The sequence below is a fragment of the Acanthochromis polyacanthus genome, chromosome 21 (genome assembly GCF_021347895.1).
Source record: "Acanthochromis polyacanthus isolate Apoly-LR-REF ecotype Palm Island chromosome 21, KAUST_Apoly_ChrSc, whole genome shotgun sequence".
NCBI classification, from domain to species: Eukaryota; Metazoa; Chordata; class Actinopteri; family Pomacentridae; genus Acanthochromis; species Acanthochromis polyacanthus.
In genome coordinates, this window is record NC_067133.1 from 940,512 (window position 1) to 965,119 (window position 24,608).

At 38.9% G+C, this 24,608-nt stretch overlaps 1 protein-coding gene across 3 annotated transcripts in view; it reads left to right on the plus strand.

Annotated features, from left to right (window-relative positions):
- The window catches only part of LOC110955464 (vesicle-fusing ATPase), a 60,039-nt gene that overhangs the window by 33,675 nt on the left and 1,756 nt on the right, over nt 1–24,608 (plus strand). Inside the window, exons 2-20 of one of the 3 annotated variants that reach the window (XM_051940965.1) lie at nt 2,429–2,514; nt 4,791–4,890; nt 5,004–5,043; nt 7,307–7,473; nt 7,583–7,690; nt 8,465–8,540; nt 8,999–9,154; nt 9,690–9,889; nt 9,969–10,134; nt 11,021–11,095; nt 12,472–12,659; nt 13,123–13,218; nt 13,305–13,461; nt 13,706–13,839; nt 13,940–14,086; nt 16,932–17,066; nt 17,446–17,559; nt 21,782–21,837; nt 24,079–24,246. In XM_051940965.1, coding sequence (XP_051796925.1) covers nt 2,429–2,514; nt 4,791–4,890; nt 5,004–5,043; nt 7,307–7,473; nt 7,583–7,690; nt 8,465–8,540; nt 8,999–9,154; nt 9,690–9,889; nt 9,969–10,134; nt 11,021–11,095; nt 12,472–12,659; nt 13,123–13,218; nt 13,305–13,461; nt 13,706–13,839; nt 13,940–14,086; nt 16,932–17,066; nt 17,446–17,559; nt 21,782–21,837; nt 24,079–24,217 — 2,340 coding nt within the window. In that variant the 3' untranslated portion in view covers nt 24,218–24,246. Of the gene's footprint in view, nt 1–2,428; nt 2,515–4,790; nt 4,891–5,003; nt 5,044–7,306; nt 7,474–7,582; nt 7,691–8,464; nt 8,541–8,998; nt 9,155–9,689; nt 9,890–9,968; nt 10,135–11,020; nt 11,096–12,471; nt 12,660–13,122; nt 13,219–13,304; nt 13,462–13,705; nt 13,840–13,939; nt 14,087–16,931; nt 17,067–17,445; nt 17,560–21,781; nt 21,838–24,078; nt 24,250–24,608 lie in introns of those variants that run through there. The other 2 variants (XM_051940964.1, XM_022200470.2) reach the window with 2 other exon arrangements.

Genomic DNA, 24,608 nt, shown 5'->3' on the forward strand with positions numbered 1-24,608 from the left:
TGGCCGGACCAATTACCATGAAGTGTAGAGTCAGAAGGCGGGCGTAACTCAGTGACGACAGAGGCGTGACGATTCTGACAGAAACAACCGGCACACAATAAACAGTTATCTTTCGACTCGGCTTTGGCCACAGCCCTTAAAGATTTGAAGCTAAAATTCAACTTGAAAGATAAACAAAGGACGGCACTGAAGTGTTTCATTGAGAAGAAAGACGCATTTGGACTTATGCCGACGGGATATGGCAAATCCTTAATATACCAGTTGGCTCCGCTGGTTGGGAAGCTAATCGGACTTAGCCACAATCTGCCGGCGCTCTAGGAACTCCGTCAGCCTATTCGTTGCACTGATTGGTTGTATACCTACCCAATTGCTGCAGAGTGATTTGAAAGACAACCTTTTAGCCCGCCTCCCTCCCTGTCGAGCGGTCCTAGACCCTTGTGTCTTCAGAACATGGGTCTAGCGCAGCCAGGCTAGCTGAACCTTTCATCACTGTGAGAACTGAAGGTTTGTCCTTGGTCTGCTGCAGCTTATTTCACCTCATTTATATCTTGCTTTGGACAAAACATGCTAAATGAATACATATAAATGTAGACAGATGAAGGCAAAACTCACGACTGATTGGGTAATAATTTTCACTCGTCACAGGAGATGATTTAATCAGTTTATGTCAGCAAACATCTGTGTTGTTTTAGGTTCAAATGAAATCCATTGATGAAATCAATACAGAGCAGGTAATCCATCAGAGTCAACAGCGGCTGTGGGTTTTGCTTTATTTGCTGTAAATCTTCACTGGAACACATGACTTAATAGTATTTGTGGCAGAGTAACCGCTGCTGCCTCCGAGCGACTGCGCCATTCACATCCATGATAAATCAGGCAGCAGTGAAGCCAGATTTATCGTCGGAGGGTCTGTCATCGCTTAACGCAGTTGCCATGGTTACCACTTCATGTGCCCAGGCTGTAGCGATGTGCGTTGGAATTCCTTCTATCTGCCTGCTTTTCTTTCTCTGCACAAGGTTTTCAATTTGTGTCAAAACGAGATCAGACCGGTGTCTTGTTCGCTTACGTGAGCAAGAAGTAGGAGCTGTCTGGAGGAAGGCTGATGAGCTGAAATATCACATTTATGTTTCTCACTCAGCTGGATTCATTCTGACACAGTGGTAGAAATTTAACAATATCTCGCAGTAGAAGATTTACGGATCCTGCAGTGGAAAGTCAGATAGAAAGCTAATGATGGCAGAGAAGCCGTGACTTAAACACACAAGCGGCTCCTCTGTGTTTTTATCTCCAGCCAGGGTTGGATAAATCTGAAAACAATTGGGGTTTTTCAAATTTTAAATGTCAAATGTTATGACCAGTCTGTCTATCTCTGACCATCTGTGATTAGAGCGCTCATAAAGCCATCAGTCATCTCACGTATCTGCTTCATCACCTCCTTTGGTAACACTGAGAGGTTGCTCGTGTTAATTCTTCACTCGTTTCTTTTCTTTTATCACCGATGTGAGGAGACTGTTCAGGGTGTGAGCCAGGGTTGTTCCTCCTGCTCCTTCTACACCAAAAATACACTTCGCATTTCTGTGAACAATTTCCACACACTGAGTAAGACACCACTCTGCAAAAACAGGTTTCACCTTTCTATTCTTAGACTGGAGGTGGAATCCTAATCACGGTTGCTGCATGATTCGTCCCACCTGCTAATTAGCTCCTATTCTGGTCCGCTGCTGACATAAAAGTGGCAGTATAGTCCTCCGAAAATGCTCCTTTAAGAGTAAAAATCCTGCATGCTAGAAAGTACAAAGGCATCATCAGCAAGGTGTTCTTAAAGGATCAAAAGTACAAATGCTACTTTTAGCTGACGTATTATTATATATATAGTATTATTGTGTTATTGATACTGTCAGTCATGAATCTGAGGGGTTGGGAGATGATTAACAAGAGTGAAAATGAGAACAAAAACTTATGCTATATTAATCTGAAGTCATGCTTAGACTTTTCTTAATTTTTTTTGTACTTTTTAAAAAAAGATGGATAATTTACTGGCACAGTTAGCTGCATAAATGAAACTTTGTGACAACAAAAACATCTGAAAAGCATTGTACCAGTTTTTTACATCCACAGTGCTGAAATTGTTTCAGTCATGTCACGGTTTAATAAAAAAAACTCATGAATGTTTTATTTAAATGCTGCCAAATGTTTTGCTTTTCTTATGATGTCAACACGATTGTGCTTCTAACCGGCTAAAATTTCAATGTTCTTGTGTTTTCTGTCCCAGTTCTGCTATATTTCACATTTGCAGAATTCATTCAATTCTCGCGACATATGCACGCTCAAACATTAGGACAAAACAATCTCTGCTGTGACATAACAAGCTCTGCTGTCATCTAAACACTGCTGACTCGCTCCTCCTCCTCTGTCTTTATCTCTGCAGACCATGCAAGCGGCGCGATGCCCGACAGATGAGCTGTCGCTGACTAATTGTGCCGTGGTGAGCGAGAAGGATCTGCAGTCAGGACAGTGAGTAGACATTATCGCCGATTCATCACTGTGTTTGTCAATACAAGCACACACCCGGGCATGTCTCCAAACACCTATCCATCCACCCACCTGTCACCTGTCATCCAGGAAGTCCCAGTTAACATCTGATGCACGACTCTCAACGCATCACGATTAATTTTTATTTTGTAATGCTGATAATAAAAGCAGCTGTCATGGTTTAAGGTTTTTGTTCTACTTTGTCTCTGTGTGTAGCATTTGTGTGTCTTCCCTTCGTGTGTTTTCCGTCCTCTTTGATTGCTGCCTTCATCCAGTTGTCACCTGATCACTCTTTGTGTACATAGAGTCTCATGTCTTGCACCGTCCTTTGTCAGTTCATCTGTTCACCTCCCTGTTGACATTCTTCAATTCATTTTCTCTCTGTTGGTCCTTCAGTTTCCAGTCTATCTGACTACAGGTTTATCAGTCTGTATCCATTCTATCACCTGTGCTCATCGAGCTATTCCAATCTGCCCTTTATTTAGCTTTGTTGTTTTCCAATTTATACCCAGTCTATGCTTTTTCCCTGTGGTTGTTTTCTTACATTCATCTCTTGTTCTCTGATTTTTTAAAACTTCATTTTAGTCCCTTAGTTCTTTAATTTCCTTCGGTTCAGATCTTTAAAGTTGCTTTCCACCTCTTGTGTTTTGCTCTTTCTTCTCTGTGACCACCAACATAACAGATGCAGGACTTAAATGCATAAATACACCTTCTTTTCAAACTGTAGGTTTAAGTATGACCTCCAAATTGGTAAAAAATAAAACAAAACGGTTATTTTTACTTTTAACAAGCCGTCAAAACCCACACAGAAAGCCTTTCCTGATCTCAATCAGTAAACAAGGAGGACTCTGTCGGTGTAATTACATTCTAAACAGTTACTATCAATAAATGGGAAACTAATTTTCTATGCATCACTTGTGCCTGTGAGTGGAAATATTTTAGTGTAGCTTTATTAATAATGGCCATATTCTCAGCAATCCAGCAGCATTATTTTACTCTCCTCTATATTAATGTCATCGCTTTTGACATTCTGCATGAAATAAGGCATCCTCAGCTGTTTATTTCTGTCTATCTATGTATGTGTTTGCATTTTTTTCTCTCTGCAACTGTGAAATCTGCAGTTAGCTAGGTGGATAAGTCAACTGATAGTTCACTTTTTCAGGAAAGCACCAAATTTGTACAGACATAGTATATGACCATACAATTGATTTAAGAGGAGTACCCCAAGAATCTAAGCCCCCTGGTGGCTGTTATATATAACACTGTTATAAATGGCTTTATTGAATCCGCAGACACTTAAACAATGAGGGTAGATTTTGAAAGTAACTTTGTATCTGCCGTATTAAAGGAGATATCACATAAATAGGTTTAGCAAGGCGGCCATATTTGAATTCAAGATGGCGGCCACCAGGGGGCTTAGATTTTTGGGGTACTCCCCTTAAATCAATTGTATGGTCATATAATATGTCTGTACCAAATTTGGTGCTTTCCTGAAAAAGTGAACTATCGACCTCAAATTTCACTCTCTTATCCGCCCAACGAAGCAGGACAAGCATTCAGACCCTTCACCTGTCATCATGTTTTTGCTTTTTTTGTCTTTTTGTACATTAAACTGAGAAGCGACTAAAAATAAATCATCCCTGCAGCTAGATACCTAATTTCTTGCCATGGCAACTACAACATTGTCTTTATCATTCAGTGCCTCAGAGCAATGACGTTGGTGTTCCAAATTTGCTGTGCACACTCGTCTCTGTTACAAATAGATCAATGCAGAATATTTAGGATGAGCATTAGTGTTTAATTCAACTGAGCTGCTCTTCTGCCATCAGATATTAGCCGATAACAACTCATCAATAATGTAATTAGACAATTAAATTGTACCACTTGGTTACCAAACACGCTGATATGTTGTTGTTCTGTCCTCATCTGCAGAGAGTTGACCTAAAGTGCTGTAAAAAAAATTTGTGATGTGTTTAATTATAGAAATTAATGCTGCACTAACCAACATTTGCAATCAGCACTAATTAAAATGACTGTGTCATGTGAAAGGAAAGGGAGTTGGAGCTTTTTAGTCTATTTTGGTTGACTCATTGGGTGATTCAGCAGACAAAACAGAGCAAAACAGAGGCTGAATACTGGACTTGGATGTGTCATCTGGCTAGAAAAACAACTGCAAGTGGATCCTGATGTTGCTTCATTTCAGTTTGTTGGGATTTTTCAGATAATACACAGTGTCTAACTGTCATCCGTGTCTGCAGACATGTGACTGTGAAGACCACCCCCAACCACAAGTTTGTGTTTACAGTCAAGACCCACCACACTGTGGCTCCTGGAACCATCGCCTTCAGCCTGCCTCAGGTACACAGCCGCAAACACAACAACACAACGCACACATTGTTGATTAGCTGTTGGCCTGAAGCTCAGTCGCTCAGTCTTACGTTGTATTTTTTCTTCCTTTATCTCTCCAATAGAGGAAATGGGCCGGTCTCTCCATTGGCCAGGAGGTGGAAGGTATACAACCCTTTGTTTGACTGCTGCATCTGATGGTTAGCTATACAAACACAACGTTGTCTAGCTGTCACTATGACTGATTGTTGTTGAAGAAATTTCACTCGTAGTCCTTCGACGTTTGCTGAAGTGCGTCTTTATTGGTATTCCGGCATACGGTGAGCTTAGATAAGAGATGGTATCTCTAGCAAAAGGTGTGCTATTTTCTTCACTATAAGCCCCACACCCTTAGTTATTGTTGCTATCCCTGTCGAGCTTTTATTTCACACACATTTAATTTCCAACGCTAATGGTGGCAGTTTTTACCCTCTGTATTACTAATAATGTTTCAAACAGTGGGTTCTTGATGTCAGACAAAATCAAGATTCTAATGACTGTCAGCCACTGTGAAAGTCCCTGATGAAAATAAGGATTTTTGCAATCAGAGTAAACTGTCTGAACATCAGCATGATGTTGATTAATATTTTGAGGGCGCTGCATGGATTTTTGATGATTCAGTCTGACTCATGAGAACCACGTAAAAGGGTTCTTGAATATTCACTTTATGGCTACATCGTGCTAAATAACATGCTAAAATCCCAACACTGAAGCCAGTGGAAGCACGTGGAAGTAATGGAACCACTGTGTTTGTAGTATTACAGGAGAAACATCTCAGGACTAACTGGTTTATCTCAGGCATTGGCCGTGGCTGCTGCAGGGTTGGTGCTCGATTGGATCAGCATAAAGGATGGTCTGCTGTGATTAGTTGTGACATTGCTGGGCAACTGCTGATGTTCCAGATGACTGTTAGTGATTTTAAAACAGATTTTTTTCAGACAATTGCAAAGATATATGAAGTGATACAGCAGAGCACTATTTTTCTGTGAGTCCTGGTAAATTCAGTTCTTCTGTCCCTGTAACAACTGCAGGCTAGCTAAACTGTGTCCTCCGAAAATGAGCTGACAGCCCACCCTACCACAGACAGTTATCAGTGTCGCCAATTTATGATTATTTGTGGAGCATCAGCAGCTTCCAAAGAACATCACACCCAATCATGGCACAGCATCCCTCTCAGTGATCCAATCGAGCTCTGACCTCGCTGCCCATTAAACTTCATCACATCCAACAAAGTGCAGGATGGTGGATTGCTGTGCTGTATCCTAAGAAAACACAGGCACATCACTGAGAGACAGTAAAACAAAGCTAACATCCATAAGAATTTGAGAAGATTATGAAAAATGGATCCAAATACACATTACAAATTACTAAAACACACTGCAAATACAGAAAACTGTAGTTCATTTAGCTGTCACTTTGCAGTACTTTTTCAAAATGATGTTGTCAAATTCGTCTAAATATCTCCTTAGTTAACTTGTATTTTGTAAATTTGCATGTGTTTTGATTTGCATTGTTGTCAGTGCTGTGACAGAACTGAGCTTCAAACGTTAGCATAAACTATTAGCATAAAGCTAGCTAATCATGAACTGCTTTTGAGCGTCTTTGGAGGGTTTTTTTGTTATGTAATTCCAAAATTTAGTACAGTCAGTTTTGCTAGCTTTGTCTGATTGGGTTTTGGTTGAAAAAAAAAGTTAGCTAACGACTCTGAGTTCATTAGCCTGATATGCTAATGTGTGCAGCTAATGTTAAAACAAAATGAAAGCACTGTTTCATCCATTTCTCACATTTTTTTATCTCATAATTCAAAAATATTATTAAGAAATGAACATCTTTTTAACCCTGCAAGGCTTAGCAGAATTGCTACAATAAGCTATGCTACAATAAAGAGCGTCTTTGGAATTTTTTGTTTTTGTTACGTAATTCCAAAGTTTAGTACAGTCATGTAAGCTTGCTTTGTCTGATTGGGTTTTGGTTAAAAACAAAAAGTTAGCTAACAAGTCTGAGTTCATTAGCCTGATATGCTAATGTGTGCAGCTAATGCTAAAACAAATAAAAGCCCTGTTTCATCCATTTCTCACATTTTTTATGTCATAATTCAAAAATAGTATTAAGCAATGAACATCTTTTTAACCCTGCAAGGCTTAACAGAATTGCTACAATAAGCTATGACTGGAAAGAAGCAGGTCGGGAAAGGGTTTAGCAACCTTTCACTTACTGCTTTCCAATGTTTTAGTCAGAATACTTTGTCCAGTCTCAGATGTTGTGTTTTTTTTCTTACTTGTGGCTTTTTTTGCTTTATTCTCATGCTATATACATTTCAGTGGCCAACAAATCTTGAGCTTCTGAGCTGAATTGAGAGAAATAACTGTGTCCCTCCTTGTTTACTCAGTGGCCAACTACAACTTCGACAAGTCCAAGCAGTGCATTGGCGCCATGACAATCGAAATCGACTTCCTGCAGAAGAAGAGCACCGACTCCTCTCCCTACGACTCGGACAAGATGGCCGCAGAGTTCATCCAGCAGTTCAACAACCAGGGCTTCTCTGTCACCCAGCAGGTTTAAACTTCCCTACCTCTAAACGTCAAGGCTCACACACATGCTTTACTTTGCTCTTTGCTTTATGATTTGTTTGTTTAACATTCTCCTGCTTCTCTCTGTCTCTCAGCTAGTGTTTAGTTTCTGCGACAAGCTGTTTGGTTTGATGGTGAAGGACATCGAGGCCATGGACGCCAGCATCCTCAAAGGAGAACCAGCCTCCGGAAAGAAACAAAAGGTACGAGACTGAGATCATTCATCAGAGTAAGTGAAGCCAGAAGTGAAAGAAATGTGGTTGTTGTTCCAGCAGGTCTGGATTACTTATCAAAAAATAGCATGTTAGCGAGCTGTCCAGCTTCTGCTTCCTGTTGTTGATGCTTCCTGTCAGTTCCGATGGGAGGCACCTTTGGGATTTTGTTGATTGTTCTGAACAAAAGCATTCCCATCTATAATTAAGCTAACAAGAGTCAGCTTGAAATTGAATTGCTTTTGAGGAATGTTCGGAATGTTACTACAGGTACTACTTAACAGTTTTAATGTGATTTTTTTTTTGCATTCATGCTCATTGCTTATGCTGAACATACTCTTCAATATTGTGACCCTCAAGGACCAATGCAATGATCAGCAAAAACAGTCATTGATGCAACAGATAGATAGATAGATAGATAGATAGATAGATAGATAGATAGATAGATAGATAGATAGATAGATAGATAGATAGATCATTATATGGTTTTAAGTGCATCTACTTGCTTTACATTGTCAATATAGATAGAATCTATATTTTTGTAGATTAAGTCTATAGCAAATAGGTCGACACTAGAATAATATTTGCATAGTGAAATGACATTTTGAGCTTTAGTATTTTACCTACTTGGATTTGAAGCGTAGTATTATAGCAATATCTGCTCCAATTTTTCTCATGCCATGTGCCATTATTGCTGCGAATGAATAAGGAATGAATGTGATTATGCCAAGTATAAGTAGCAGTGAAGTGTGGTTTCTCTGACAGATCGACGTCGGTCTGATGGTGGGCAACAGCCAGGTGATTTTTGAGAAGGCTGAGAATTCTTCCCTCACACTCGTCGGTACGTTCCTCCTGTCTGACTTCATATAAATGATATTTCCCATGAAGGTTTCCTTACTATTATGTTATCATGATTGTTTCTAAAAGCTTAGATATATCAGTACGGTACAAACACAGTACCAAACAGCCTTCTGGGTCGACAACAAGAAGTCTGTATTTTCTGGTCCTGTATCTATTTACTCCACAAGATGGCAGCAAGAACCCGTTCTGACAAATGTTCCACAAATCACCTCATATAAATTCATACTTATCTCTGTCAAGGAAAAAGCAGCAAAAACTAAAGAAACTTGAGTTTACAATTTATGACTTTTTATTTGTGATAGACTCTGTCATTACTTACAGCAGTGTTTCTGGTTTCCCTCACTGAAAATCACATCTAAAATCGTCTTCGTTTTGGGCTTTAAAGTATAATATATGTAAGAATTGGTGGCTAAATAACTCTTGTGTGTTTTTAAACAGGTAAAGCAAAGACCAAGGAGGCACGACAGACAATCATCAACCCAGACTGGAACTTTGAGAAGATGGGAATCGGAGGTCTGGACAAGGAGTTCTCCGACATTTTCCGCAGAGCTTTTGCTTCCCGTGTTTTCCCTCCTGATATCGTGGAGCAGATGGGTGAGAAACCTTCTCTATTCTCTTTCTCTCTTGTAGCTTTTTATAGCTGTGATATTTCAGATTTATTCCTTCCACTGAGCTTCCTCCACCCTTTAGTTAGCTAATTAATCTTTTTTTAAGCGTATTTATGAGATCTGGTGATGGCAATGCCAGCAGCTTGTGAGTTTTCATGAATGAAATATTGTTTGGAAGATCGAGCCATGCTCTGTTTACTGTGTGTTCTCCATGGAAATAAAATGTAATGCACACTAATAGAAAGCAGGAAACAAGGTTAGGCACGATACATCTGCCAGTCATACTTAACTATACACACACACACACATAGAAAATGACACAATTTACATTGGTCTTATGATCTGTTTGATTAATCTGGTTTCTTCTCTCTCCGGCTTTGAAGTATTTTCTAGCAGAACACTCATCACCTCTTCCTCCTATTGTCATTTCTGTTTCCTTTCTTTCTGCATCACCACTTCTTCTCTTTTTCCCTCTCCATCATTTTGGCGTCTTTGATAACTCTTTTTTTTCTTTGTTCCAGGTTGTAAACACGTGAAGGGCATCTTGCTGTTTGGACCACCAGGATGTGGTAAAACCCTGATGGCCAGGCAGATCGGTAAGATGCTCAACGCCCGCGAGCCCAAGATTGTCAACGGCCCCGAGATCCTCAACAAGTACGTAGGAGAGTCTGAGGCCAACATCCGCAAACTGTTCGCCGAGGCAGAGGAGGAGCAGAAGAGGGTGAGTCAGTGTTCCTCTCTGTTTATTTAATATGTTTAAAAAAACACACACATCTGTTAAAAATGGGTGTCTTTTTCAGCTGGGAGCCAACAGCGGCCTCCACATCATCATCTTTGATGAGTTGGATGCCATCTGCAAGCAGAGAGGAACGGGCGCCAGCAGCACGGGCGTGCACGACACCGTGGTCAACCAGCTTCTGTCCAAGATCGACGGCGTGGAGCAACTTAACAACATCCTGGTCATTGGTAAGAAGCATCAGGGGAACGTGACGGACCCTGCCTTTGTGATACGCTGTACTGGTTGGAGAGCAGGGGTCCATTTTATGTGCATATGTCCAATCAAATCCAACAGGACTCTTATGAGCATGAACATGCAAGAGCCTCAGTAGCAATTACATGATCTGCATAGAATAAGTACCTACACTGGCTCAGCTGGCTGAGTGGGAGACCCATAAACAGAGGCTATAGTCACCAACGTAGCGGCCTGGGTTCAGTTCCAGCTCATGACCCTTTACTGCAGGTCTTCCCCCCATTCTTCTCCCTACTACCCTGTCAAATAAAGCCAACAAAATCCCAAAAAACATCTTTATTAAAGAAAAAGTGCTTACAAATCACTGTCATGAAATGAGGCCAGGACTGTAGCTGAAACTCAGAGTGATATTTCATTTCAGTATCTGAGGACTTTCTGTGTTCTGTCATGATTAAAATGCTGTTTTGCATTTAACACCAACACCAGACAACTTAGGAACCGTGCCATCTGTTCAGCTCACATATGTTGCAAAATCTCCATTAAGACTGCAACTTTAAAAAAAAAAAAAGTTACATTTGAGCAATTCCAATCAACACTAATGTGTTCAAATTCATTCATTTGCACCCACATGATACAGCACACCCAGTACCTAATGTCTTGTAAGATGTGTAAGTGTTCAATTCTGGGTTTAGTTTTGTCATAAGCCTCAAAATCTCAGCTTGAAACGGTTCACTGGTGGACTGTGCATCCTTTCACATAAATTTCCTCCAGTTGTCAGCTATTATTATTATCATTATTACGTACCAATCCAGACAATAGATTTGATGATCTGTCCCTCTTTCTCATTATTCTCTGAGTCACGGTGTTTTCCTCTCCCTCCAGGTATGACCAACAGGCCTGACCTGATCGATGACGCCCTGATGAGACCCGGCAGGTTTGAGGTGAAGATGGAAATCGGTGAGTGTTTTTGGACCTTTTCTCTCTTTTTCTCTGCTCAACTGTCGTTTTAACTGAGATTTTAATCCGACTTCTCCATCTGTGACTTGAAAAAGTTGAAATATTTCTGAGGCTAGTCTCGTATTTTGAAATAAAACATCATCCCAGATAGAATATGATGTCATCCAATTGCAAATTAAAATGGCTTATTTTTCTCATGCTTGCTGATGTAATAATTAAATGTGTGTCTACATTCAGATCTATGATTTATATATGCTTGGACAATCATTTTCATATTTTTACAATATTTTAGATATTTATATGATATTCAAGCAATAATTCTAAAGAAAAAACCCTAAATATGCAACATTTTATCGTAGAATCCTAGTTTATTTTTCCTTCAGAGTGAAGTGTTATAGACCTGATTGTTTATTGTACAATAACTATGTCAGTATTTGATGATGAAAATTGGATGTGCCATTAGCAAGCCATCTTCTCCTCTTAAAATGGTAGTTTGAAGGGATTTCAGTGACCTCATTAACCTCAAGATGCAATAAAAGTTAGTAAAAATATAACTTTTATTGTGTTTTGAGTATTATGTTTTACATAATCGCTTCCCTTCAAATACTTTAATTATGAAGCTTATTTTGTTTTTACTGTCTGGTAATGCTGTAACATCAACTATAGGAGGTTAATCCCACAGAGCACCATTTTTTCTGCTACCTGCTTTGCCAAAAGTAACTTTCTTTCTAAAACTACATCACATAATGTTAGTTCTTCATGTGCTCAGGGGGTTAAATCGTGTCAGAGCCTTGATGTCCTTCAGCATCACAGCATCACTGACTCATGCTCTAATGAAATCTGCTTTCACACACACAAATGTAGAATGTCGCCTTCTCCGCTTTCACGTTATTAAAAAGATGTTGCGTCACACAGAAGATCCATCCATACTGTCTCTAAACTGAGAGAAGGCCAGTGCATAATTTACCTCGGTGGCACACTACCTGTAACTTCATTAATTACTTACGTCGTGCTGCTGTGTGCTCACATAGCCTCATTAATCAAACGGTTTCATTCTATAGAACAAACTGCTGCACAGTTTCAACAAAGGATGAGTGAGAACCTTCAGAGAAGAATTCTTATTTTCACTGAAGAAGTGCTTTCCTCCAGAGAGTCGTATGTTTTTCTTGCACAGGAAGTGAAGACGTTTCAGTTTTGCTTCTTGAATGCAATTATATTTACAGAAAGCCCAAAACTCCTGATGTCTTCAGCAAAGTTTCCTGAGCTCTAATCTACTGCACACAAATAATAATAATTCTAGAAGAAATTCTACCCCCGCCTCATGTCTTTTGTCTTCTCGTCACTCGTTCCTTTCCTTTACATCCTCCGAACTCCAGGTCTGCCTGATGAGAAGGGTCGTGTCCAGATCCTGACCATCCACACCAACAAGATGAGAGGCTTCAACTTGCTCGCCGTCGATGTCAACATCAAAGAACTGGCATCGGAGACGAAGAACTACAGCGGTGCCGAGCTGGAGGGTCTGGTCAGGGCGGCCCAGTCCACCGCCATGAACCGACACATTAAGGTCACTATCACATGCACAAAGCCTTTGTTCAGGTTGGGATTCCACCTCGATTAAAGGGCCAGCAGACTGAGGATCTACTGAAGAATGTATGAAATATCAGTCAATGCTCTAACAGATAGCTTCATAGAAAAACAATTTAACAGCAAACTGATTCCACTAGAAAAACCAGCAGCATAGTCTGTAAAGAAAAGATGGACATTTACAGTCATGAGAAGCAAAACAGTTCTAGATAGGAAATATAGTTTAGTGTGGTGTGACTTTTAAAAAGGAGAGGAAAAGCGAGCACAGACAGATCTGTTTCTTTATAGGGTTAGCGATTACTAAGCTGTTACTTTGTGATTTATTTGAAACGTTTTTTTAAACATTTTTGCTTCGTATATGCATGTGTGTGTCGTGCTTGGCTTCTACAGGAGTGTAGACAGGTTCTTCACATGTTTTACAATGAGACTGCTTTCTTTTCCAGGCTACATCTACAGTGGAGGTGGACATGGAGAAGGCAGAGAAGCTGCAGGTCACCAGAGCTGACTTCATGGGTTCCCTCAACAACGACATAAAACCAGTATGTTGTTCTGTGAATACCGTGGAATCCAGTGACAGGGAAAAGGTAAAACAGCATCTCTGACATTCCCTTGTGTTTTCTTCAAGGCGTTTGGTACAAACCAGGAGGATTATTCCAGCTATATCATGAACGGCATCATCAAATGGGGCGACCCGGTCACTCACGTTCTGGATGATGGAGAGCTGCTGGTGCAGCAGACCAAGAACAGTGACCGCACACCGCTGGTGGCCGTGTTGTTGGAGGGTAAGAAATAAAACGCACACAACTCTGCTTAAGTTAGACTGAAACAGTGTAATGTTTAAGATTGAATTCTACATTTACTGCAATAAAAAGGGTAAAAATAGGTGATGACAGTGCCTGATTTTTACAGAGATTATATCAAATTTGTAAATTTCCCTGTCAGGAGTACACCTCAGGAGAATCCCTCTGTATTCTAGGGTTTAATATAAAGCAAAAACAAACACAAGCAGCAAACTGTACCCCACAGGTCCACCCCACAGTGGAAAGACGGCCCTGGCAGCGAAGATTGCAGAGGACTCACAGTTCCCCTTCATCAAGATCTGTTCTCCAGACAAGATGATTGGACACTCAGAGATCTCCAAGTGCCAGGCAATCAAAAAGGTACATGGTTCAGTGACTTCTGAGAATTCTGAACTGTTTCACCGCCTCCTCCCTTTGGGTTTTCCCTCCATTCGTCCATTCTTCCCTCCGTCTGTTTCAGGTCTTCGATGATGCCTACAAGTCTCAGCTCAGCTGTGTGGTTGTGGATGACATCGAGCGTCTGCTGGACTACGTCCCCATCGGTCCTCGTTTCTCCAACCTGGTCCTCCAGGCTCTGCTGGTGCTGCTGAAGAAAGCTCCACCCAAGGTCAGAGATCACCTAAAACATGAAGACACACTTTTACTGTAGTGTTGTCCATCGATGTCATGAAAAAATGTAATTAATTAACCTTACTAACACCAATACTCATCTCTGCTGTAGTGCCACCATTGGCACAAAAGAGCCACACCCATGTCCATATTACTTTATTACTTTGAACATTTAGAGCATTGTATTTCTTAGCAGCTCAATGTTTGCAACATCTGCACTAATGCCCCAAGTGTCAAGCTATTTTTTTAATTTGAATTGTCATATTTTTCAAGTGAAACTATAGTCGATGTGTAACCTGCTTAACAGATGTTCATCTTCAGTAGGAATAAATGGGCTTTCAGCAGAGTTCAGGAGGTTTGTATGAACTACCATATTGAGAGTTTTGGTCTTTTCATGACCTTTTGTTGTCAAAAAGAAAGCTCCTAAATGATGTCAATAATCTGACATTATTTGCCTGTTTGCAGAGTTAGATGAGAAGATCGATACCATCATTATGCCGTTTACCACAGAGCTACAGCCAGCAGACCAATTAGCTTTACTTAGCATAAAGACTTCAAACACCATGCAACAAACTCCACCTGCCAGCGCCTCTAAACGTCACTATCTGACACTTTATAGAGTCAGCTAATAGAGTGAAAATGGCATGTTGTTTCTGGTCTGACCTTTTCTGTGGTCAGTTGCAGTAACTTCCTGAAGGCTCACTGAGCTGTTCATTTTAACTGACCTGTTTCAGCAATCTGTATACGGAGCTAAAATAACTCTCAGAAAGACAAATGGCAATTATATAATATGTAATAATCAGCTAAAAGCTAAATATTACCCTTCATTATTTCCCACAAACAAAATTACTTTGCACTAAGAACAGACGTGTTTTTTGCATGTGTGTGTTATGTGAATCTGTGACCCAAATATGTAACGGGCAGCGAGAACTGATGGGACTCAGAAACACCCCCACAATTTCATTAGTTGTTCCTTTTATAATTAGAACTGATAAGTCCTCAGTGGTGGATTTTTAGAAGGATCACAATCTTGTGATCGTCAGCAGGCAGCTGATGTAGTGTTCACTGGTTGTCATGGTTACAGTGACACCGTGCTGTTATCTCACAATGATACAGAAATCTTTAACAAATCTCCACATCATTAGAAATTTGTCCAAATTTGTTCAAAAAATCCTCTTTTTCTGTTCACAATCTGTCCAAAACGAGTTAAACATCTAGGATGGCATAGCAGGGTTCCAAAATTTAATAAAAACAGCAAAAACGCGTCCAAAATGACTCCAATTTAACATCATAACATAAGTGTGTTCTCTAAATGTTGTTACAGTTTGTCAGAAATAACTAGAAATTACTCAATTTTGTCCAGAACTTGCTAAAAAAAAACCTCCGTAACTGTTCAAAGTCTGTCCAAAATGAGTTAATTGTCTAGGATGGCTGAGAAGGGTCGAAAAAAATGACTGAAAATGGTCCAAAATGACTTTAAAATGCCTTCAAACTATTACATTTTTTTTAAAAGGTAGGAATTATTCACAGTTACAGTTTTATAAACATTCGTGTTCCTCAGCGGTGGATTTGTAGTAGGATCACAATCATGTGATTGTGTAGTGTTCACTTGTTGTCATGGTTACAGTGACGCCGTGCTGCTATCTGGCAACGATACAGAAATCCTTAAGAAATCCGTGGACCCAGACTATAAGCCGCATCACTGCCAAAGTCTGATCACTTGGTCCTTGTGTCATTTCTGACCTTCCCTGAAAATTTCTTCCTAATCCGTTGGTCTGTTTTTGAGTAATGTTGCCAACAGACAGACAGACAGACAGACAGATGCCAATTGCCACATAACAGGGGTTATGTTTAGTCGTTTTGCACGGGCTACTGGAGTCTCACTTCCTCAGCTCACATAATGCACATGAACTAAGGTAAATCTGTGAAGAGCAGTTAAAAGTGATCACACATTAGTCTATTTTCTACACTAGAAGTAGGAGAAAATGATGTTAAGTCCATTAAAACATGATTCTATTTTATTAACTCGTGTTTTTTTTTCAAAATGTAGTTGTTATGCATTTAGTTGATGCATCTCTTTGTGTAAATGAGTGCACCGCAGACGTACTACAGATCTACTTAAGAAAACAGCATTTTCTGTGCCTCATTTTTTATTAGCATTTCCAACAACAGCAACAAAAACATCCCATGATATCAGCGTAAAATGCAGGCTGCCAGTGTTCCCTTCGTATTGGCATCGGAAATTGAATAACCCATATAAAGGTTGACCACAATCCATAAAATAGATAGTAAATGCCCTTCATTTTCCTTTCATAACGACCATTCATAATCATTTTCACGTGAACTATTTCCACAGAACTTGGACTGTTTTTTCCGGAATGATCTTTAAGTTCAGTTTTTCGTTTTTACAAGAAATGTTTCTTTGTCGAGAAACTTTCTTACCTGCAGTCACAGATCACAATCAGTGATACTGACACACAGAATAAATACCATAATACATAAAAATAACTTGTGATTTGACTGCATCATCCTGTTAAATGTCTGTAAATCATAATATATGGTTGCTGTAGGCCGGAAGTTTCTTTTCTTAACAACTATTTATGATGTTATAAAGCTCATTTACGCAAGATTTTCTTCTTAAAAATGTGTGATATGGAATAAAAAAAGCCAACAGAATCGGTATGCTTGTCTCTGCAGTAACCATATTCCCAACAAAATGAAAAGCTTCTCCGTACTTGTGGACAATTAACCTTCCCTGGACACAGAAAATGAGAGGAAAAGGATAATTTGGCATGCGGTGTTAATAGCAACGGACAAACACAAGCCATTTATTCCTCCTGCAGGGTCGGAAGCTGCTCATCATCGGCACCACCAGCAGGAAGGACGTCCTGCAGGAGATGGAGATGCTGGACGCCTTCAGCACCACCATCCACATCCCCAACATCTCCACTGGGGAGCAGCTAGTCGACGCCTTAGAGGTACAATAACACACATAAAAATGCACACACGCCTGACAACGTGCTCATTTTAGGGGTAATCACACACATACATTTGGATGCTTGAAGGTAAAAATACTCTCCATTGTGCACTTAAACAAGGGCGCACAGATGAAAGTGGTGAATTATACATAATCATCCCATTCTCGAGAGAACACAGGCGTGCGCACATGCAGCCTTGAAAGATCCGAACTCTTACGGGGAAAGAAGCTACATTCACTTTCATTCAAGGTACTGGAGGAAGAAAAACACATTAAGTGGCTAAAGCTTGATTAAAAGGATGTTTTCGTCTGCGCTTACCAGAGGCTTCCAGTGTAACGCTGAAAACCTCCATCTTCTGCTGCCTTTGTCGTCTGTGCAGCTGCTGGGGAGCTTCACGGACAAAGAGCGAGCCAGCATCGCACAGCAGCTCAAAGGGAAGCGAGTCTGGATCGGCATCAAGAAGCTGCTCGTGCTCATCGAGATGTCGCTGCAGGTACGGGAGCCGCAACAAAGCAGTAGCTTCAGAAAGCACCGTACGGTCTGAACGCTGTGATGTGACATACAGGACGGTGGATGTTTGATGTGGTGGGGTTTGACTGAAGACAGGCAGACAGAAACAGGTAACATGGAGGGGGAAATGACAAGTCTGGATCGCTAAATTTTGTAATTTATCCACTGATTGGGTACAATTAGGCGTTTTCCATTGTACTCAAACTTAGAATAGAATAGAACATATACTTTGTTGATCCTTACTGGGAAATTATTTGTAACAGCAGCATTTGACACACAGAACGCCAACACTAATAGTCTAATAATGATCCAGCTAATAGTCATATATCTATATAAGTTAGAAAAAAATATAAAAGTCAAAACATACGCACAGCATAAAACTCAAGGGTTAAAACATGAATTTATGTGAATTATTGGAAATGAAAAGCCTGACTGCAGCCAATAGAAAGGACTCAGACCTGTATCCTTTAACCCTGTAACACCCAAATATAGAACAAAAATGAGCACATAAATAAATACAACTAAAATATGTATATAAATAAAAAACAATAGCAAAATAAAATTATAAAAAATGGCAAATAAATAAATAATAAAATATATAAATAACATATGTAAATATATATATATAGAAATATATATTTAAACCCAAATATAGAACAAAAAATAGCAAAAAATAAAATAATAATAATAATGCTAATAAAACCCAAATATAGAAAAAAATAAATGATAAATAAATAAACAAAACTAATAATAATAATATACTATTGTTTTATTAGCATTATTATTATTACTTTATTTTTGAATTTTTTCTATATTTGGGTTTATATATATATATATATATATATATATATATATATATATATATATACATATATATATATTAAACAATATGTGTGTGTGTATACACACACACACACACACATATATACATCTACCTATATATATATATATATATATATATATATATATATATATATATATATACATATAGATAGATAATAGAAAATAATGAAAAAATAAAACTGCTGTTGTACTTTTGCAACAGTGGGTTTTACAGGGATATCCTGAGAATTTCGACAAGATTAATGAAGTACTTTCAGAGGCTTTAATGTGAGAATCCAATTTGTGTTGCCCGATAAATTTTACATTTAAGATATTTTTGGGACTCGCATCCAAAATCACATCCACTGTTGTTGAACCACTTTGTAGTTTATTCAGTTTGTAGTCCTTTACCCTGTAAACTTTAAACCCAGTCGGGCTTTCTTTAAGAATACACAACTTTTCTCCTGTGACTGTAGCGTACTACATAAAACACATTTCTGAGTTCTGTCTCCTTCTAGTCATCGTTGTTCTGTTTCCATAGAGGTGCAGGACTTTATACTGTAGTGAAAAACGAGCCCACAGTGAATAAAAATGTGACAGGAGAAAAGCAACACTTGGGATCCAGAGAGTTAAAGGAATAGTACAACATTTTATCGTACCACTCTCGCGTCTGTTTGGTTAATATGAAGCTATTGTCAACACTTGGCGAGCTCCAGTCTAAAATGATGGTTTCTGGCCAAAAAATAAGCTTTTCAGAACAAACTCCAGAGTCTATAGCCTTGGTGTTTTGGTGCAACACCAGTGGCAAACAGCTGGGGGCAGTAGTGCTGTATTTCATTGTTTTCTTGAACTGCTCCAGTTTCAACCCCCTCACTAATGGACGCTTTAACCTGCTACGTTCATGAGGATTTAGGGTTGTTATACATGAGGTCTGCCTCCGTTTGTGAGTCCGTATGTCTGCAGACTTTCCTCAGGGAGTTCTCCATAGTTCATAGCAAGGTTGGTGACATTTAAGTGTGACAGTCTTGCCAAGCATAGATGGTGTAGAGAAGAAACCCACTGGCAGTGACAGCATCTGTCTGTTCTCATAATTTACTGCACATTTGTAGAGTTGTTGGTTTTCTTAGTCAAACATCCAGATGTGATTCACAGATATTTATGGTTTTCACGACTTATCAAACTGTGAATGAAACCCAAGGTCTAATTCATTTCTTAAAAGTCACAATATGTTCTTTCCAAGCAGCACCCTCTCCCTCCTTGTTATGCTATTAAGAGCCCTCATGAACTCACACACTCCAGCGCTACAGCTTAAGATAAGTCAGTTAAGTGTGAGGCTTTAGTGGTGGAAATCAGGACGGGCTCACTTTGGTTTGTAACAGTTTGACTTCCCGTACCTCCTTTTTTTTAAATGACGAAAGAAAAACAACAATCTTTCTCTCACTGAAACTGTTCAAATCGGCTTATAGTTTTTATTTTTTAAAGAAGGATATTGTACAGAAAACTGTTTCTTCTCTACTTTGTTTGTGTGTCCTCCATGCATGGTGAGTCAGGGCAGAGTTACTGTTTTACCTGCTTCCGACTACACATGTATTCTGAGTGTTCTGGAAGTCCCTCGGCCCCATTTACACTTCAGCACATAATCTGTTTTTGTATGGATTAAACCAGCCAGACTGTTAGTGAGGCTTACTTCCTGTAGGGGGTTTCACCTTTGGACTCAGCCAGCCTTTAGTCTTTATGCTCAGGAAGGCTTAGCTTAGCATAAAGGCTGGGCTATTTTTTTTTTTTTTTTTTTAAGATTGAAGAGTTTAGGGGCTTTTATGACTGTAGCATCAAACTCAAAGATCCTAAAAGTGCTTGTACATCACTAAAAAATACATTTCGTCTGAATCTGTTTAAGCAAGACAACCAGCAGCCCATTAGCTTAGCTTAGCATGGAAACTACAAACCGTTTAAACGTAATAAAATGCCCCTACCAGCAACTTAAAATCAACAAAATAGCAACATATAATGCATTGCTTGCTTAATGAGAAACCAAAGTTCCTGAAAAGTAGCTTGACGTTGATGATTAAATTGTTTGCCAACAATAGTTTTAATTTAAAGTCGCTATAATCTGATTCTAGCTTCTTAAATTTGACGAGTTTCTGGTTTCTTTTCTTATCTGTGACAGTACACTGTATATCTTTGGGTTGTACACTGTAAAAAAATAGTTTTATGATAAAACCCTGGCAGCTGTGGTCGCCAGAATGCTACCACAAAATTACAGTAAACATTTTCTACATTTACGGTAAAGAAATATATTGAGATTGTTGACTTTACGATTAAAAATGTGCTTCATTCCCTATTATCCTGTAAAAAAAAGAGTTTTAACCTTTTAAAATTTGAAAATTTACTTGAAAATACTATATAAAATAAAATTTGTGTGGCTTATTACAAATATTACAGCCTTTTTCCATTATCAGCACAACAATTGGTGTATTTAACATTTAATATGTGTATTTTTAGCAAAAAATGCAGTTAAAACTGTCGTCAATATTAAAGCATACGTCTGCTATTAACACAAAAGTACATCAATTTGACCGGTAACAGATTGTATTTTTTCCATGTAATAAATGCAGATACTTGTAATGCATGTTGTTCTAAATATTGCAGCATGTTTCCATTACCAGTACAACAATATGTACTTTTAAATGGGAAAAACCGTATTCTTTTCGAGAATTAAATGCAAAAATTACAGTATTGTTGCACATATTACAGCATTTTGCCGTTATAAACTGTGCAGAAGTCACGAAATGTGTTTTTTCAAGAGAAAAGAAATCTAAAAAAAATAAAAAATTTCTCTTGATAAACCTATTTACGGTGATTCAGTGTTAAATAAACTGCATCAAGTTTAATAATTACGAACATTTTTTACAGTGTAGACAGACCTAGACATTTTAGGACGTCATGCTAATCGATATTTGTCATTTGTTTGACATTTTATCCACCAAACAATTAATCGATTTTTCAGCTTATACAATCAAAAGTCATTAGTTGCAGCCCTTTTATGGACAGAGTCGGCCTGTTTGCTTCCTGTGTTTCCAATGTTTATGCTAAGCTAAGCTAACTGGCTGCTGTGCTGAATATTTCTCATGTAAAGTGTTATGAAGCAGCTCTCAATAGGACAGCAAATGACAATGTCTTCCAGTGCACTGAACTTCTCTTTTAGGTTGGGTGAAGTGAAGCTGCATTATGTGCTCCACATGGGAGGCCTGCAGTGGTCCTCCTCCATAATGGCTCCATCTGTTGTTGCTATGATAGTTCTGGTATAATTGGAAGGCACAGCATTGACTTTCGCCTGTCATTCATATTCAGCCTTCTCTCCCTCTGCTTTATTTCGTCTCCAGATGGACCAGGATTACAGAGTGACCAAGTTCTTGTCTCTGCTCAGAGACGAGGGGGCGTGAGTACAACCGCTCTGCACCAGTCACATTAAACTTCATTACCTGTCAACAGCCTCCATCTGCTTTAAGCCTCCTCTTTTATTCCCATCCCATTCCCTTTCATGCTTCTCCTCCTTCTTTTCTTTAGACTTTTCTGTGTCAGCATACTTCTATTACTCATACATAAACCAAGCTTAGCAGTGCTGCAATCCTGTATTTCCACGCTGTACACACACACTTATTGACAAAGATAAACAATCAGCGATTCTTCTCAACAACTGCTAACCTCATCGGCTTTATTTTGCAATCACCAGGTTGAATGAAGGCGATCAAATCCGAATTTAAGCCGCCGGTCGCTCTCGCTGCGTACCGGTAAGGTCAACGAAAATGTGACGATGTTGGAACCTGAGGGTTATGTGTACATTAGCTGTAGCTTGTTAGCTAGTTTGCTAGTTAGCTATTAGCTTAGCATTTATATACTAACATTCAGAAGTTTGAGGTCACCCAGGCAATTTCATGTTTTCATGAAAACTCCCACTTTTATCCATGTGCTAACATAACTGCACAAGGGTTTTCTAATCATCTGTTAGCCTTTCAAAACCATTAGCTAACACAATGTAGCATTAGAACACAGGAGTGATGGTTGCTGGAAATGTTCCTCTGTTCCCCTATGGAGATATTCCATTAAACATTTCCAGGTAGAATAGTCATTTACCACATTAACAATGTCTAGATTGGATTTCTGATTCATTTAATGATATCTTCATTGAAGCAAACTGTCTTTCTTTCAAATCTAAGGACATTTGTAAGTGACCCCAAACTTTTGAACGGAAGCCTATATTTAGTTTCCCTGCTTCTGTTGGACGAGATCGCAGTCGCAGCTTCAGATCATTAATTTTATCGTGTTTTTATGTGAAAAGCTTAACTCTCATTCAGTCAGTGTGAACACGAGGCAATGGCATTTAAATGGTAAAAGCTAAGAGAGTTATCATCAAGTTAGCAAATTAGCAAAATAATATCAGTTACACAACAAACTTCATCTGCATCTTTTTTCACATTAGCTGACATGAAGTGCTTGTCATGCACAAAAGTAAGAGAATTCTAATTCAAAACCAGTTAAAGAATGAAGTGCATTTTTCTTCTTCATTTCAGCTTTTTGATCACAAAAACAGAAGTTAGCTAATCTACAGAGCTTGGCTTAAAATGTCTTCAATTAGCCCTTCACCCTTCCATCTTTACATCCCTTTTATCAGCTAAATTTTTGTACAGTCACTTTATCTTACATAGCATGATTTTACCCCCACAGTTGCCATTATCATCTTGTTTAATTGCATATTAATTTATATATGTAACATGACACTCCAGAAGTCATTCAGGCCTGATGTTTTACCGCCACTTCCTCGTTATTTCCCTGTCGCAAGCATTTTGTAAGAATAATAATTTCGTAGGTCATGTTTATTTATTCTATAGAGTTTAGATTAATAATTTAATATGACTCCTAGGGGTTTGTACTACGAAGCAACTTAGCCAGGATGTATTTTGTAGTCTGTTACACAAAGCTGGTTATCAAGTTGTTAAGTCAACCCAAGGCTTTTTAATCTGCCTAAAAGAAAGTTCAAATAAAAGAGGCGGATCTGGGACCACATCAACAACATGAACAGATCTAGATATTGCTCAAAAAGAGCAAACTATAATGAAGAATTTAATAATTTAAACACAGCTGCTGCGGCCAAAGTCAAGAAGATAAGCTAGCAACGATCGTATATTTAGAGCCGCAGGCGAATATTCCATACTGGTCAAAGAGGAAACTGTAGCTGTACACCTTCCCTTGGATCCATTTTCAGGCTTTAGAAAATCTAGCCTGAGATGGAAGACTTTGGCCAGTCACAGGTGTGTTTGAATAGATTCGGTGAGAAAATATAAAAAGCAACAAAGTCCGCAGTGAGAGTAGAAGATGGAAGCTCTTTGCTCAGGAGAGTGGAGGTTGAATCCTCTGAGGGTTGACTGGTTTTTTGAAGCACAGCTGATGGGAGGAGCTTTAGACAAAGAGGGGGGACTTACAGCAGAAAGAATATATATTTCAAATTCTCGCTTTTTTTTCCTTTCTGTTTTTCCATTTTGTTGCTGCTTTAATTGGCTCATCATGCCCATGTCAGGCATGAGTACATCTGACTAAAATCACGTTGTTTATTCTATTAAATAATTAATTTATTAGATGTATTCTTATGGCACCAAAGACAACTTTAGCTTTATTCTTTCAGCTGTAACCCCGGTGATGGTAAACAGTCTTGGAAGCAAGTAAAGAACAAATATAAAAACTTCATTCAAACCGGTAAGTGGGCTGATTGCAAATGTAAAAGATTAACAAGTGCTTTAATCAGCCACTATTTTAGGATTTAATCACGATGGTGATGGTGCTTTTTCCAAAAGAACTAATTGGGTGGTAGGTTGCATATATATACATGACCAGTTAAAAGTTTGGACACACCTTCTCGTTCAGTGCTTTTTATTTATTTGAATTATTTTCTACATTATAGATTAATACTGAAGAGTAACACTTTTTTTGTTACAACATAGTTCCATATGTGTTCTTTTATAGTTTTGATGTCTTCCGTTTTAATCTGCAATATAGAAAATAGTTAAATAAAAACCACTGAATTAGAAGGTGAGTCCAAACCTTTGACTTGTTGTGTATGTGTTGATCTGTTATCCCAAATATAAACTGCTCAAGGTTAGGCGTAAGTTACGATGGTGAAGTATCCCAGTAAGAATGGAACCACCGTTACAGCCC